Below are 17,794 nucleotides of genomic sequence, written 5' to 3'. Positions count from 1 at the left end.
CTCTGAAAGGAATAAAATTCCCTTCTCTAACTTCTGTGGCAGGACTTGGGTCTGGTGGGAAAGAATTCTTGATTATTTGCATTTTACTTCTTCCTAACACAAAATTCTCTGAGCTTCAGGCATCATTACTGCTCTGGTCCCATTGCCTTTTTCTTTGCCTGGGTGGGGATGAAGTGCTCCCTTTCCCTCTCTGTCAGATCAGAGTGTCGTGCAGAGTGGGTAACAGAATCTCCACTGGACCTGGAGTATCTGTTACTTCTATCTTCAGGCACTCCTAGAATCCTGATTGTTAAGATTTCCAAGTCTTCCATCATTCCATCCATTATGTTGCTCTTAATTAGACCTTTAGAGAGTTGAGACATCTGCTTGTCTAGCCCCCAAGCTTTGGAGTCGGTAGGCTCCATGTATCACTCTGTATTATCTACCAGACTTTCTAGGCTGCTGAGATGAGATTCCCTCTACTCTCCCTTCCAGTGCAGTTAGTATTTCTTGGGGAATATGATTTTTGGCCATAATTGTCTCAAATGCTTCTCTAATCAATTTGCTCAGGCCAGGCAGAGCCAGCAGAGACAAGGCAGGAGTCCTAGGATGACGACAACATTTGGAAGGCCACAGACGGGGGAGAAAGTCAGCTTTTTCCATTCTATATCTGCCTTTAGGTGCCTCGATTGTTGTTCTGCTTTCTTCTGGACATGGCCATCCACTGGCTGTGATGGTGCGAGGAGTGTAGAACAATGCTGCACAGCTGGAAAGGTTCACTTCAAAACTTCATCTTTCAACATAGCGCTAGCAGATGATGCTATGGGTGAAGCAGGCTCACTCTGCCGTGTTAGAAGAACAGGGCCCATGTCGCTTTGTCAGGAGGGACTCAAAGTCTCGTGGGATAGGAGCTTGTATGGGGACTGGGTAACAACAACACAACGAAGAAGCATCTGTGAAACTGGCACAGAATGTGAGTAAGCGCTCAATGAGCTTCGCCCCGACTCACGGTTTTGCAGCTCAGCAGTAAAGATGCAAAAAGTGAGTAAGTGAACACTCAGGAAAAGCGACAGCAAAGCAGGGTGAGCCCTACGGACACAAACGAGGGAACCATTACCAAAGCCCCAGGCTCTCTCAGACAGGATGAGCTGTAAGTCAGCCAAAGCAAATGGTCCCCTACTGGCTCTCTCTTTACGCCCTTTCTTTTTCTGATCAAGAGGAGCATCAGCATTTCTGGAAGGCAACCAGGGCTCAGTCAAGGAAGCTGGGTTGATCTTCGCAACAGAGTGGGAGTGGCAGAGTGGTGCGTATGAAGCAGTGAGTGTGGAGAGGGCAGGGGAAGTGGAAATATTAATCAGGGTCCTTATTTAAAAGGCCCCTTGGTGGGTCGTTGTCTGGGGGTAGGGCCACACGCCTCGGGGAGGGGGAGAAGGGACATGTCCCATGGCAAGTCCTCACCCCTGGGTGGGGCAGGCTGTGTCTGTGGGGACATGGCTCTTCTCTCACTTTTTTATTCACATTCTCATAGATCAAGCTCATGGCTGGCTGGGCCTCTGTGAGATTCCAGACCAGCCCTAGCATCTGTGTCCCAAGCAAGGAGCCCCTCGGTGACTTCTTCAGTCTCCCTGGGCTGAAGCATGGATGGCATGCTATTAGTGCCCTCCAGCGGGGCCCAACAGCCTGGAGCCTCCAGGGAGGGTGGCAGAGGGGGGGCTTTGCCCGCTGTTCCAGCTGGAGGTGGATTATCGGCCCAGATTCAGCGCTAGGGATTCAGTGAATGCTGGCTCTGGAGCATGGGATGGTGGGGCTGACTGAGCTCATTTACCATATGAAAGTGGGGCCTGATGGTAAAATGTTGGAACTTCTGCGCTTTCTGGCTTGTGTTTCTGGTGTTGCAGAACAAGGACAGCGGGTCCTGTCAGTGGCTGCCCTGCAATGATGAAGTCCAAGGGCCGGTTTCAGACTCCTTCTAGCACAGCATGGCTCAGAGTGGCCTCTTCTCTCCAGTCTGCTGTCATCCCACTGCACTTGCTCCATACGTTGGGAGGTGCAGGTGGTTACTGTGGGCAAGGTGGGGCTGCACACGCAGAGGTATCTCATCTCAGCAGGGAGAGGATTGTCCCTCTCTGTGAAGGGTTAGCGAGACGGCTCCAGGATCTCGTGTTCAGGGCTGGGCACCTCAGTTCCAGAATGATGCTGATTAATTGGAACATTCAGAGAAAGGCAACAAAAATACCAAGAGGGCTGGAGGGGCCGAATAAGGATGAAAGAGGAACATTGCTGAGCGTGCCTCACAGAGCCGGTAATGAGAACCGGCAGCTCTGCTAAGAGAGTAAACGAGCCTGCCGGGGAGCGGCGTGGGGAACTGATCAGAGTGGGACAAAGGGGTGTAAACTAGGAGCAAAGGGCGACAGCAGCAAAGGAAAATGGAGCCCGAGGCGATGTGATGTCTACACTGCACGGCTGCCCCACAGCACGGACGACAGGGGGGGAGTCAATTACACAGCACAACAAAGCGCTGAGCTCTAACTGGGCCGTGTGGATGCTGCAGACACAAACTAAACAATACCTTCTTCATGTTAACGGCGCCCTTGTCCCAACAGCGTCACGCTGTGGCGTGCCCCGCAATTCACACCCCTGTAGGCGCACTGTGGCGCAGCACAGACGTAGCCAGACTCAGACTCCATTTTCCTTTGCTTTATGTCAGCCCTTTGCTCCTGGTTCACACCCTCTTGGCCCACTGGCTCCGTAGGCCACGCTGCGGCACAGTGCAGACAAGCTGTGTGTGTCAGAGAACCCCAAGAGCGAATGCCATCACTTGGGCCATTGAATGCAATGCTGGAGAGAGCCCTAGAGAATGGACTGCAGAGGGCAGCTCTGCTGGCCCCCGGGGGACAGGATGGCAGGGACAGACCCTGGCCTCTGAGGGATGGGCTGGGCCCTGACAAGGCTTTTGTCATTCTGACTCTATTGAGTCCTGCCTGGTCGGGCACTCTCCCATCCATGGCCACTGGCCGCAATGTCTCCTGCATGCCCTCTCTTTTCTGCTGGATGTTGTCTGGGGTCACTGATCATTAGCCATGCCCATTTGGGGACTATGGCCAAATCACGGTCCTGGCTAACTACAGAGAGCAACCTCCTGCCTGAACGCCCAAGGGTGAGCTGGCTCTGGGGATGGCAGGAGGCAGCCCAGGAGCCATTGTGCTGCCACAGGCAAGACGGCTTGGGGAGCCTGGAGACACCACGTCTTGCAGCACTCCGGCTCCCAAAAGCCTGCTGACAATTGTGGCATGTATGTAAAAGGACAGGCTGTGCCATGAGCTCATCTCCGCGGGAGGCATGGTGACCGACTCCCCTTAAGCACTCAAGGGAGTGCAGGAGTATGTCTGGTCCACTCCGGGGGGCGGCAGGGGGGGAGGGGTGTCTAGGCTGGGGAAGGGACTCCCCACCCTCACAACACAGGGCAGGAGCTGGCTATGCTGCTTCCTCTCCTGGCTAGTGTGCAGTGGTTGTGAAATAAGCAAAGCTATTAGTTCAGCCCCACGCCCCTCTGCAAAGCCCCTGTAAATAGTCCCGTGGGGGTGAGGTCTGGATAGGAGGGCAGAGTCACCCCTCCAGAGCCCACCCATGCAGGGGGTGGGGCAAGGGAGATGCCTAAGTGGACCCGAAGGGCAGACTGTCCCATCTCCCTGGGCCTGCCCCAAGGACCGCTGCCCATGGAGCCTCCACAGGGTGCACTCTGGGTGGTCGGAACCCGTCTGCATGAACTCACAGCATCCTGCCCCTCTCTGCACAGTGGGTCCTCGGCTGTTCAGCTGCCATGCCTGCCTGCAGAAGAGGGGGCAGGATCTAGGCCATTAATTTTTAAAAGGAAATAATTTTCACTCTGGGCCCTTACATTCTCCCTGGTATTTAGCCATCTTCTGCGGAGCGTAATTTTAACTGGGTTAGATGCTACGGCCCAGTGGCCTCCTTCCATCCTTCCCCTACCCTATGAGGTGTCGGCATATCCCAGCAGTTCTCAGCTCTAGCACATCTCTGTAGGATCCTGGAAGCATCTCTCAGCTATTAGAATAGAGGCATGCCGATCCCCACTTGCAGCTAGGGACAACACCTTTGCATTCTGCTGCCAGTGGGACAATTTGGCATTTGGTGTGTGCAAACAAATGTCACTTTCTAATAGCTGAAAATCTAATGCTCTGCTGACCACAGCCTCCTAATCCCATCCAGTCCCTCATCAAAATCCCACTGTCTCTGCCAGGAGCCTTTCTGCTCAGCCTGACAAACTCTTATACAGGGTCAAAGATGGAGAACATTTCCTGAGAGGATTTTGGTCCCTGTCATGCTGAGAGGATGAGTTACGCTCCTGATGTTGCTTTCTGCTGCCTAACAGGAAGTGAGAGAAGTAGGTGCAAAAAGATTTAACCAAGAGTTTAGTGAATCCATCTGTGATGACATCCATCAGTGTCACTCCTTGGCTGCAGGAGCAATATTTATAAATCACGTTTCAAAACGGGCTACAAATTTGTACAAAGAAACAGATGGGCTGGTGGGTAGCAGTTTGTCACCACTGATATTTATATAGAGAAGGAGACAGAGTGCAAGAGGGGCCGAGCCCGGGAGAGAGAGACGGCAAGAAGGGCGAGAGAGAAACTGAAGGAGGCTTTAGCAAGGGAATGAGCAGGCCTGGAAGGGAACCAAAGGAGAGAGTGCTGGGGAAATTAGATTGTGTGGGGGTGGGAGGGGGGGGAATTGGACAGGAGCAAAGGAGGGGAGACAGAGTGAAAGACTGCAGTAATAATACGCCCACCAGCTGATTCCTGTTCTTATTCTCTAATAAGCCGTTGTTCAGCGACGCGTATGCCGGGGTCTCCAGCAGCCCTTGGAACAAGCCCTGCAATTAAAGCTTGTTTCCAGCCAAGGCTTAGGTGTGCTGGGTGATGCTGGCTTTTACTCCTTGTTTAGTGAGATGCCACAAGGAAAGTTTTGGGGATCACTCAGCATGGAAGATTAATTTGCTCCTGCAGAGTGAGCCTCACCGTGCTCTCTGAGGAATCAGCAATCCCTTGCAGTATCAGAGCATAGAGTCTGGAGAAGGGGCCGTGTGCAAGCATGTCCAGGGCTGCCTGAATTCCCGGGTTCCTCTTGGTTTGAAGCCTGTTGGTGGAGAAGCCCAGAGCAGCATGAACATGGAGCACAAACGCCCACACACTGTCTGGGGTAAGAGGGTGGCTTTTGCCAAGCTCTGATCATCTGAAATGTTTATACCCATGAAAATGAGGTTGGAAAATCACTAATGCAGCACAGGGCCACGGCGGATGCTGAGAGCTACAGAGCAACCTCCCATCAGGGAATGCGCTTGGATAAGTGTAACCTGACTGGGTCAAACAGCCCTGGCTCCAGTGGGGGGAATCCTGCCTCTCAGACCCATCAGAACATTTGGAAGACATTAATGAAGTAAAAGACACAGGTGGATATAATTTACTTGGAGTTCAAAAAGTTTTTGATAAGGTCCCTCATAAGAGGCTATGAAGGAAAATAACATAAGGCATGGGGCAAAATCTTGTGGAGGATTAAAACCTGGTTAGATGATAAAAAAACAGAGACTCCATGAATAGCTGCCCCAAGAGTGGAGAGAGGTTAATTGAGGGTCACCTTGGATCAGTAATTGGACCAGTTGTTATTTAACATACAGTGACGAGACATTAGTTTCTCCACAGTTAAGAGTGAAGCTTTTAATTGCAACCGGGATTTTGATGCTCTGAACTAGGCCAAAACCAAACCAACCTGCCTGAAATGTCAGACAGGATTTTAGGAGGGGATAGAGTTCTTCTGGAAGGCAAATTGGATCAAGTTATGGGGAGATGAAGGCTGCAAAAATGGAGGTGGCTTCACTTTCTGAAAACTTCCTTTACCTTTTGTTTTGTCACCCTCCAACATGGTGCCTTTGGCTAGTAGGCGACCTTCAGGGGGTAAATGGAAGGTAAATGTTTAGTAGAAGGGTTTTAAGATGCCCCCAGACACTTGGGTTCCTAGCTGAGCCAGCAATGTGGCAGGTATCCCTCAGATCCACCTACAATTCGCAGTTGGACTCTCAGAAATGTCAGTCAACCAATAGGAAACTTGATCTCATACCAGGCAGCACCCTCCACCACTCCAGAGTGCATCTCCCCAGGCATATACAGGGATGTGATGCTCATAGTGTTTAATGCCAAATCAACAGTAAATAAGACCATGATGATCAACAAGATCCCAGATTTGCTGAGACCAGGTCCAACAACATTACAGCTCTGCTGGCCCTGGCCCATCCCATCCCCACGCTACTCAGTGCATGAGAACCAGAAATAAACACAGAATGGCAGAAGGCAGGACATGTATCCAGGGTTGTGAATTCAATCCTTGAGGGGGCCATTTAGGGATCTGGGGCAAAAATTGGGGACTGGTCCTGCTTTGAGCAGGGGGTGGGACTAGATGACCTCCTGAGGTCCCTTCCAACCCCGATATTCTAGGATTCTATGATCTGAGTCCTGAGAAAGGCAGTGGAGGGTTAGCCAAATGGCAAGATTGAATAGGTGGCAAGGAGCATGAGTGCCACAGTTATTGGGCCTGCAGGAGAGAAGAGTTAGCAGGGACTGACAGAGAGATTCTGAATCATCAACTGACCAAGATCTCCGAAGAGATGCTCGCTGAGATGAAGTGACAGAGCAGCACAGTCAGACCCAATGGAAGAAAATGCTCCTCAGGGCATGGCTACGCTGGAAACTTCCAAGCGCGGCTGCAGGAACGCTCCCGCGGCAGCGCTTTGAAGTGCGAGTGTGGTCACGCACGAGCGCCGGGATAGAGCTCTCCCAGTGCTCCTGGTAATCCACCTCCACCAGGGGATTAGCCCCAAGCGCTGGGAGCGCGGCTCCCAGTGCTCGCAGCCTGTCTACACAAGCGCTTTGAAGTGCTCAGACTTGCCGCACTCAGGGGGGTGATTTTTCACCCCCCAACCCAGCAAGTTAGAGCGCTATAAAATGTAAGTGTAGACAAGCCCTTCGTGCATCGCAGGGGGAGTGGGTGGAACCCAAGCCACAGGAGGCCCCTTGAGTCAGTTACTCTGGCAGACTATTAACAGTGCTGGGAGGTTTGCAGGCTAAGACCAGGTTGACACGAGCTTTGCCAGTGTGTAGCTATTCTGATTCCCAGTGTGGACAGAGCTGCCCTTTTGCCCGTGTAGCAATTCCAGCCCCCCGAGCGAAATAAGCTACACTGGTAAAAGCACAGTTTGCTAGTATAACTGCAAGAGGCTTTGCCAGCACCACTCCGTCGATCAGGGATCACATCTCTTCACACCCCAGCCGACAGAGCTAAGCCAGCAGAAGTTTGTAGTGTAGACCTGGCTGTAGACTAAGGCTTTGTCTACACTACACAGCTGTGTTGCTAAAAGTCAGGAAGTGTAAACACTGTTTGTCGGCACTTTTGCCAACAAAATACTTCCACCCTGTACGAGCTGGGTTCACCTTGTCGGCAGGAGAGCCCTCCCGCCGACAACAGCCCTTTACACGGCCACTTGCTGAGGCAAGACTTTTGTCTTGGGGGGAGGGCGGGGGGGACTTTTTTTAAGCACCCGTGAACGACAAAAGTTTTCAGAGTAACAGCCGTGTTAGTCTGTATTCGCAAAAAGAAAAGGAGGACTTGTGGCACCTTGGAGACTAACCAATTTATTTGAGCATGAGCTTTCGTGAGCTACAGCTCACTTCATCGGATGCATGCCGTGGAAACTGCAGCAGACATTATTTATACACAGAGAATATGAAAAAATACCTCCTCCCACCCCACTGTCCTGCTGGTAATAGCTTATCTAAAGTGATGGCCCACCTGATGATCACTTTAGATAAGCTATTACCAGCAGGACAGTGGGGTGGGAGGAGGTATTGTTTCATATTCTCTGTGTATAAATAAAGTCTGCTGCAGTTTCCACGGCATGCATCCGATGAAGTGAGCTGTAGCTCACGAACGCTCATGCTCAAATAAATTGGTTAGTCTCTAAGGTGCCACAAGTCCTGCTTTTCTTTTTGACAAAAGTTTTGTTGTGCAATTGGCAGTGTAGACAAAGACTCAGTGTGAAAAGGCCTCCTGTTTCAGGGCACACCCTGACAAGCTGCAGGCAAAAGCAGGGTTTTTTCCTGCCAGCTCTGAACAATTGGCCAGGCATGTTGTGGTTGTTTCCACCTCCCCCTTGAAGCATTAACAATAGTAGCCAGTGCCAGAGGTGCTATAAAAGACTGGACAGACCGGCAGAGTAATGTGAGCTAGTAACTCCTTACGCTCCAAAAAGCAATAGACTGACAAGCCTTAGGCCGTATTTACACAAGCGAGCTTACAGCAGCACAGCTGTACCGCTGCAAGATCGCTTGTGTAGCCGCTCCATGCTGATGGGAGAGCGTCTCCCAATGACGCAGCACTGTCCTCACCAGTGCTTCTGTCGGTGTCACACGTGTGGTTTCTCCTAGGGCTGCCGATTAATCGCAGTTAACTCATGGGATTAACTCAAAAAAATGAATCACGATTAATCACAGTTTTAATCGCACTGTTAAACAGCACTATACCAATTGAAATTTATTTAATATTTTGGATATTTTTTCTACATTTTCATATATACTGTATTCTGCGTTGTAATTGAAATCAAAATATATATTATTTTTATTACAACTATTTGCACTGTAAAAATGATAAACAAAATAGTATTTTTCAATTCACCGCATACAAGTACTGTGGTGCCATCTCTTTGTCGTGAAAGTACAATTTACAAATGTAGATTTTTTTGTTACATAACTGCACTCAAAAACAAAACAATGTAAAACTTTAGAACCTGCAAGTCCACTCAGTCCTACTTCTTGTTCCACCAATTGCTAAGACAAACAAATTTGTTTACATTTACAGGAGATAATGCTGCCTGTTTTTTATTTACAATGTCACCAGAAAGTGAGAACAGATGTTCGCATGGCACTGTTGTAGCTGGCATTGAAAGGTATTTACATGCCAGATATGCTAAACATTCGTATGCCCCTTCATGCTACGGCCACCATTCCAGAGAACATGCTTCTATGCTGATGACGGTCGTTAAAAAAATAATGCGTTAATTAAATTAGTGACTGAACTCCTTGGGGGAGAACTGTATGTCCCCTGCTCTGTTTTACCCGCATTCTGCCATATAGTTCATGTTATAGCAGTCTCAGATGCTGACCCACCACATATTGTTCTTTTTAAGAACACTTTCACAGCAGATTTGACAAAACCCAAAGAAGGTATCAATGTGAGATTTCTAAAGATAGCTACAGCACTCAACCTAAGGTTTAAGAATCTGAAGTGCCTTCCAAAATCTGAGAGGGAAGAGGTGTGGAGCATGCTTTCAGAAGTCTTAAGAGAGCAATACTCCAATGCGGAAACTACCGAACCCACACCACCAAAAAAGAAAATCAACCTTCTGCTGGTGGCATCTGACTCAGAAAATGAAAATGAACACGCGTCAGTCTGGACTGCTTTGGATGGTTATCGAGCAGAACCTGTCATCAGCATGGACGCATGTCCCCTGGAATGGTGGTTGAAGCATGAAGGGACATATGAATCTTTAATGCATCTGGCACATAAATACCTTGCAATGCCGGCTACAAAAGGGCCATGCAAATACCTGTTCTTACTTTCAGGTGACATTGTAAACAAGAACCAGGCAGCATTATCTCCTGCAAATGTAAACAAATTTGTTTGTCTGAGCAATTGGCTGAACAAGAAATAGGACTGAGTGGACTTGCAGGCTCTAAAATTCTACATTGTTTTATTTTTGAATGCAGGTTTTTTTTTTTTTTTTTACATAATTCTACATTTGTAAGGTCAACTTTCATGATAAAAAGCTTGCACTGCAGTACATGTATTACGTGAACTGAAAAATACTATTTCCTTTGTTTTTTTACAGTGCAAATACTTGTAATAAAAAATAAATACAAAGTGAGCACTGTACACTTTGTATTCTGTGTTGTAACTGAAATCAATATATTTGAAAATGTAGAAAACATCCAAAAATATTTAAATAAATGGTATTCTATTATTGTTTTACAATGTGATTAATCACTATTAATTTTTTTAATCGCTTGACATCCCTAGTTTTTTCACATCCCTGAGTGACATAAGTTATACCGACAAAAGTGTTAGTGTGGATACAGCCTAGACCCGGTGTGTGAGTGAAGCCCCCAGCCTCCCAGTGCATCTTTTCCAGGGGCATGGCCTACTATTCTGCTCAGCGTGTCTCTGCTCTAGGTGGGGACTGCTTCACTGCTTGTGTGGGAAATCACACATACATAATGGGAAGGTTGTGCCCCTCTGCAGGACAGAAAGGAAAACAGGCCCCCCCAACGTCAGAGCCACAGAGCACCTAACAGGAGCTGAGACTCTGCTAGCTAGGAAGGAGCGAGGTGAAGCCTGCAGCAGCCAGACACAGAGGCTCGTGAAAGCTCCGGCTATTTGCCAGCCAAGAATTCTGGGACAGGCTCCTAAGAAGGGCCTGTGTGGCTCAGGCAGCTGCTCGAGAAGGGCTGGATCCGTATCTGTCGGAGATGAACGGTCTGGGGGGTGGAACAGTCCGGGGGGCCTGCTGCATCACATAGCACTTCCCATGGTGACCAGCCTTTCCTGCTCCCCGTTCTTGGCACAGGCCCCAGGCCATGCAGCTGCCAACTGGAGAGGAAGGGAGAATAGGGCAGAAGGGAATTGACGAGGGGGAAGGAGGATGACTCACCCTGGATATCCAGCAGAGAAAAGTGGTGGTTGTTGGTGGCTTCTGGGGCCAGCGTGAAGTAGAAGCGATGGCCACTCTGAGGCTCGTCACGGTCCACGACACTTATTGTCTGAATTAGCTACAAGAAGAAACCAGAGGTCAGAGCTGCTTCCCTGGGGCGGATGTAGAGGTCTCAGCCTGGGGGCTCCTCGCAGCACTGGGAATGGGCAGCGTCTCCCCCAAGAGAGATGGAAAACCTTTGCCAGTGCCATCAGATTCAGCTACTTCCACAACGCCTCCTCCACGCACCTGCAGCTGGGCAGGAAGGGAATGGCATTGCTCCCCCCGGGCACACAGCACCCTTCTCTTCCTGAAGGGTCAGCTCTCCTGGAAGGAGAGGCAGTTGCAGCTCCACACGCAGTGGCTACCAGAGTAGTTCTGAGAAGAAAGTTGCCCCCCCCAGTCATACTCCAGCAGTGTGAACAGTCAGAGAACAGTGCCGACTCCTTAACCCTGAGGCAGGCCTCACCATGGGCCTCACAGCAGGAGGAAGATTGTAGAACCCTTCCCAGATACACAGACACCCAGTCAGGATGTGCCACCCCCAGTGCAGACATTTCACACACAAATACTGCGCGTGGCACAATGCTGACGGGGAGCCGGGCGTTCTGATTACCTGGCCGGGCTTGGCATCTTCACATACCGCAGCCTCGTACGGCGTCGCCAGCTCGGGTGGGTTGTCATTCACGTCCAGGATTCGGATACGCAGAGATGCTCTAGACACCTGAGAATGATTGTCTGAAACAGAACAAACACAGGACGACATCGGTGAGCGTCCTCAGCCAGCAGCATCTCATCCCATCTCTTTGTTGTCTGTCAGCAGCCCCTGTGGTCAGTGCAGGTGCATCCCCAGATGTGGAGAGACACGCCCTAAGTATTTATTCCATTTCTAACACAACCATCAACACACCTTCCAGCTGCCTGGCACACAGATTAGCTCAAGTGTGATGCAAACATTTCCCCCACAACTCAGCAGCCTCTGTACAGTGTCCCTCAGCAGCACCTGCCGCATTTCCACGTGTGAAACTCGGCTGCTGGGGGCTGCAGCACTGCAGCCAACAAGGTCCTCTCTCAGCAAGCACTAGCTTTTATGGTACACGTGAATTCCAGTGGCAAGAACCTGCCACTGATCCCATGGTGAAGATCTCCCCCGGCCAGCTTCCACCAGCTTCACTCTGGAGACTGACAGATATGGGCAGAGGGGATCTGTGAGGCTAGACCATCAGGGGCTGAAGGCATCACCTCAGTGAAACGTCAATAAAGCTGAAATGAAAGTACAGTTGGAACGGGAGAGAGAGAGTTACTAATCAATACAAAAACAAACGCCGTTCTACGTGTCACATTCAGTCCCTTCCCTTCCTGCGGCTCCCCACTCCCTGGCCCGTGCCTGGACATTCTCTAGAATGCCAGGTCCTTGGCCCCAGGGCTCCTGTGTTCATTGCCGGTGAAGCATCCAGTTCACTTTGAGCTCTACAGGAAGGATGGGTTTGTAGATAATCGCTGGCCCCTGGAATCTTCCCTGGGTGTGACCTGGCAGCCAGTGCAGAGCATGGGGCACAGGTAATGTGTCTGCAGGAGTGTGCCCTGCTCAAAAGGATGGGGGAGGGGGGTGGAAGAGGGGAAAGTGCACTTCCAGATGGTGTCCAGGGACTAAACCTAGCTCTCAGAGATAACCTCTGTCTCAGATCATGACCTCCATGACAGTTACGTCCCACTGGAACCAGAAAGCTGTTAATTGTTAAGGCGAGGCTTGTGAGTGCAGAAGGTATGTCCTTTATGGGAGCCAGACTTGGACTATGGAACTCGCTGCCACAAGAGATAAAAGTCTCACCAGGTCCGGAACTAAATGCAAAACTAAGCTTTGAGAGTCGGTTTTCCTGCAATAAGCTCTTCCCATAGATACACACACACACACATTATTAAAATCAATGCTGGTCAATCTAAACTAGTCAAGCTGTGCTCCCAACAGACTGGCAAGTGGGAGACAGAGAGAGGTTGCCAACATTAATTCTATTTTTAAATCTTTGGGAGGCCCCAGATGCAATGATGATGGGAGCTATGTACGTCCTGGATAGAGAGATTCTAAGGCAGCCCAAGGGCCAGCACGCTGCTGTCATCTAGCACTGGGATTTGAGGCACTGATGGCTGGGGCAAAGTCTGAGAGAAGAGAATGGAAACTCCTGGCAGAGGCATTTCTCCCCACTACATTCTGTGAATCCTGGATCAGGCTGGGCAGAGCCTGGGGTGGCGAACCCCTTTGGCAATAGCTGAGCAGATGAACTCACTCACAGATTTCACCAGTTCTTCAGGCAGTTCTCCCCCTGCCAAAAAGCATCACACCTCTGCCTTATCTGGCTGGTATTTAAGCCAACTGGCTTTCATCCAGGGCCCTCTTTCAGGCTGGCGGTGGGGAAGGAGAGGGGGTGGAGAATTGGAGGAAACAGCATTGCCCAGCTCTAGGGAAAGGGACCCCCAGTGTGCAGCGGACACCGCAGCCCATAGCGGCTCACAGCTGTTCCAAGTGGTTGCAAATAAATGCTGAACCAGAGGGGCAGAAAAGGCCTTTCTACTCCCCACTCACTCAGCACTGGGGTCTCCAGGGCATGCCAGGTTGTGTGTGTGTGTGGGGGGGGGGCGGGGGGGAGCAGCAGTGCTCAATCTCTCTCTCCCAGAGGCATCACTCTTCCTCTCAAGGAAAGAAGGGAAGTGTTATGTAAAAATTCTTCCAGAGCAACTAAACATTGGGGCAATTCCCATCTTACAAAGAGAAACCCAGATGCACAAGTGGGAAGATCTGTCAGTTCAGCTTCAGTCGACCCTGGTCAGCGTCAGTCATTGCAAGAGCCGGTGTTCCAGCCCCTGAGGCTGTAATGCCCATGTCAGAACAGGGGTGCGTGGACAGGGAAAAGGGCTCAGCTTTATTTCAGGCTGGCGATAAGTCTCCAGGGGTTCTTTGGTTCTGCCCCCTCAGGGACCTGCCCAGTGTTTGACCCTGGTGTGTTGAATACTGCGCGCAGATGTGGTCGCCCCATCTCAAAAAAGATATATTGGAATTGGAAAGGTTCAGAAAAGGGCAACAAAAATGATTACGGGTATGGAACAGCTTCTGTAAGAGGAGAGATTAATAAGACTGGGACTTTTCACCTTGGAAAAGAGACGACTAAGGGGGGATATGATTGAGGTCTATACAATCATGACTAGCGCAGAGAAAGTAAATAAGGAAGTGTTATTTACTCCTTCTCATAACACAAGAACCAGGGGTCACCAAATGAAATTAACAGGCAGCAGGTTTAAAACAAACAAAAGGAAGTTTTTTTCACACAATACACAGTCAGTCTGTGGAACTGTTTGCCAGAGGATGTTATGAAGGTCAAGACCATGACAGGGTTCAGAAAAGAACTAGAGTTCATGGAGGACAGGTCCATCAATGGCTATCAGCAAGGATGTGCAGGGATGGTGTCCCTAGCCTCTGTCTGCCGGAGGCTGGGAATGGGCGACAGGGGATGGGTTACTTGATGATTACTAGTTCTGTTCATTCCCTCTGAAGCACCTAGCATCATCCACTATCAGAAGACAGGACACTCGGCTAGATGGACCTTTGGTCTGACCCAGTATGGCCGTTCTTAGGTTGCTGCTCTGAGCCCCTCCCCAGCCAGGGTTGGCTGAGCTTGTGCAGCCATGCAGCACTCCTCGAATGCCACGTTGAACTCTTTCCAGCTGTGCCGCTGTGCCTCCGGAGCACAAGTGCCAACCCCAGGGCACTGCTAGGAAGCAGGGCACAGACTCCAAAACTGGCTGTGAGTTCTGCACATAGATTTCCCCAACCAATTATCAAGCGTACACTGCTCAGGGACTGTAACAGCCTAAACATGGAGTCACAGGCAGGCCCCTGGGGTTCTCCAGTCTTATCCCTTAGGCAGCATACTTTTGTGATAGCTGGTTGCTTGCACCATGCATCACAGCAATATGCAGGTTGCTTTTAGCCCCAAAGGGCCAGTCACTTACCCCAGGTCAACTGCACACCACAAGCTCATAGCCAATCCTCTAATAAACTAGACACAGATTTATTATATAGCAAAAGGAAATAGGAGTTATTTCCAAGGGTAAAGCAGGTCAACACACACACACAAATGAGTTACAACCTCATGTTTCCAAAGATAATAGAAGCTTCTATAATTAGCAGGCTCTAGATGTCCTTTAGGGCTAACCCAGGCTGAGCACTGGGGATCTCTTGCTAATGCCTTAGAAACCTTGTCTGCAGAGTCCAAGAAGCAATGAGATCCAGTTCCTCCCTGTCAGGGGTTTTTATTCCCTTCCCCCCTCTGTTCTGAGCTGCAAACTCAGCTGATGGGAGGAATTCACATGCAAGACTCGTCTTCATGAGATGGGGGGCAGGGTGAGAGTAAACAGCAAACTCTCGAGTCCTCTCTAACGTTCCACTTCAGTCCATCTGGTGTTGCTGGGCCTTCCCTTTTGGACATGACATCTGTTGGAGACCAGCATTTCACACTGGTTCATGTCCCCTCCTGCCTGGAGAGTTACAGTTACAACGGCTCACAATGCAAATGCTCCAGTGAGATTAACGCAGGCAGCAACGCCCCAGCGTTCAATACAGTCTAAACACTGAACTCATTCTTATACTTCCAACCCCTATTTTAACATTACTAGCACCCAGGTGAGCTGGACTGACTCCACCCATGTATTTGTCAGGGTTCAGTTGAAACATGGGGACCTTGGCATGAGCTGGCACCTGGTCTGCCAGCATCATAAGCCGATCTCATCTGGGTGTCCACCTGCTTCTGCTGAGACTATATAAATATTCTAATAGAACTGCGTTATCCATGGGTTTGTAAGCCTGAGCCAACCCTCTCAGGGCAGTGGCAGAACTGGCTTGGCTCCCTGGGAGCCCAAACAGCAGCTCTGTGTCTTGCTGCACCACGCAGCTCCTGCACTTACCTCTGCCTGATAAGCTGCGTGAGCTTTATGCACATGGGATGTGCTAGTTTGTAGGTAGCTTGGAGCTCTGATTTGCTCCTGCTTGTTTCTGTCTCATGGCACGCACCTTAAAGGTACATTAATCCCTCTTTATCATATTATAAACCACTCCGGAGGGCCTAATGCCTTCCAAAGCGCCTCACATGCTTCCAGAAATGAAAAACCCTAATTCTCTGGCTCCTTTGTTCCCCCAGAAGTTATAACTCTGGAGAGGCCCAGCAAGGGAGGGAGCACTACTTGTTATAGCAGGAGCCTGCTGCCTGTTTGTTGATAAAGTTAAGTCTGGTCTGTGAGTCAGACGGAGTTGTACCCGGGGGAGAGAAGTATGAGCACAGCTCCATAATTAGCCGAGAACCCAAACCCCCTCCCCAGAGCCCACCTTCGCCCCCCTCTCTGCTCTCCTGTTATCACTTCCGCTCACCCAGACCTGCTGCTTTGGTGATTAGATGGGTGTTCTGGGGGAAAGGAGGCAGAAGTCGTGACTAAAAGCCTGGAACAACATGTTATTTTTAAGAGCATGTTAGTGCAGCAAAATAAACTGCAACTGCTTTTAGGAAGAAAGGAAGCTAAAGGCAGCAGGGCAGGGAGGAAGCTGGGAGGTGGAAAATCTGAGGGGGTGGTAAAGAGGTGTGTCCGGTTCCAGCTGAAGGGGTAAATGAGCGAGCGGGGTTTGATTCCAGCAAGTGATATGGTAAGAGCGTTTTATCTCCTTCCCCAGCAGCCTGGCTCCTCTTGCAGAAAGATGGATAACCTTTCCCTGCAGTTTGATTCTAAAGTGAGCTGGCATTGCCCTGAAGGTGATATACAGAGAAGGAGATGAGAAAAGGCAGAAAGAAAGGATGAGAGGAGGAGGAAGAGAAAGACTCAGATCTCTCCTCGTCTCCCTCCTAACCTTACCCTGACTCCCATCACCCATTCAGAGCGCAAACAATTAGTGGGCAATAGAGCATTCATTATCATGACTATTCTTAATGACTCTTATGTATTTCTACAGGGTTAGCGATACCATGTGCTTGGCACTGCACAGACATGTTTAAGAAAAAGACAGCTGTGTGCCCCAAGGAGCCAGATCCTAACCCAGGATATTTAAATCTTTCCAAACCAGTCAGAAGACAGCCTGTTTCCTACCGTGCCATCCTTATGGAACTAGCTTGCGGCCCTTTAGCTGAGGTTGCAATCAGCGTATGCTGATATTTAGAGTCAGAGAGAACAGCACAAACCCCTCCTATCCTCACAGCATCAAAGTCAAGGAGTCTGAAGAAATATACTGTATGTGGATAGTGGAGATATCCATGTACTAAGATACATTTATTGAGCACCTGTGACGGTCTCACCTGCGCTTTGCTGGCCGACTCGTCTCCCCCAGAGCTATCAATAACATTCCACGCCTGTGAGCAGCTTCCAAGACATGCCATTAAAAAATAAAATCACCTGCCACACAAAGGTCTCCTCCCCGCCCGCACCACACCCCACCTCCCGAAAAAATCACCCTAAATCACTGATGCTTGAGGCCCATATTTATTCCAGGGTCTGATACCTCAAGAAACACTGGGGCTAGAAATGAGAGCATCATCTTTGGAGACCCTTCCATAGGACACATGGTATTTTTCTTTTCTTTTTGGCCCTGCTGCATCGCTACGTGCTGGACCTTTGAATAGAACATTGTTGTGTATTTTTTAAAAAGCTGTTTAAGGGGTTACTAAAATGTATTCTTTACAAAACTCTCTTCTCCCTCTGAGGCACTGGGTTTTACAGGGGGAAGAATACAAAAAGCTGCCTCAAAAGATTTTTTAAAAACTCTTCTGAGATGTGTTTTCTGTAACTTATGGGGTATAAGTAGAATCAACAATAGTCTGGGGTAGGCGGGATCAAGATGCATTGCAGTGCATGTGTAATGAACTGCAAGATTTACTCCTCCTAAGTACCCCAAACCTCACATGCCAGTGCCCAAAAGAGCTTTGTAGCACCCCTGACTCCCATATAGTGTCTCTATACGTGTGAAATGAC

General features: G+C 49.6%; 1 protein-coding gene across 5 annotated transcripts in view; it reads right to left on the bottom strand.

The window, feature by feature from the left end:
* CDH22 (cadherin 22) overlaps window positions 1-17,794 on the bottom strand; it is a 206,743-nt gene that overhangs the window by 30,504 nt on the left and 158,445 nt on the right. For all 5 annotated transcript variants that reach the window (XR_012154631.1, XM_073308961.1, XM_073308962.1 and 2 more), the window contains 2 exons: window positions 11,409-11,530; window positions 10,754-10,871 (listed from right to left, as the gene is read on the bottom strand). Coding sequence is in view for 4 of the 5 variants with exons in the window: in XM_073308961.1 (XP_073165062.1) it covers window positions 10,754-10,871; window positions 11,409-11,530 (240 nt within the window). In the remaining variant the exon portion in view is untranslated. The remainder of the gene's footprint in view (window positions 1-10,753; window positions 10,872-11,408; window positions 11,531-17,794) is intronic.

This window comes from Lepidochelys kempii, chromosome 13 (genome assembly GCF_965140265.1).
Source record: "Lepidochelys kempii isolate rLepKem1 chromosome 13, rLepKem1.hap2, whole genome shotgun sequence".
NCBI lineage: Eukaryota > Metazoa > Chordata > Testudines > Cheloniidae > Lepidochelys > Lepidochelys kempii.
Note: the sequence above shows the minus strand (reverse complement) of the source record. Positions and strands in the feature narration are given on the sequence as shown.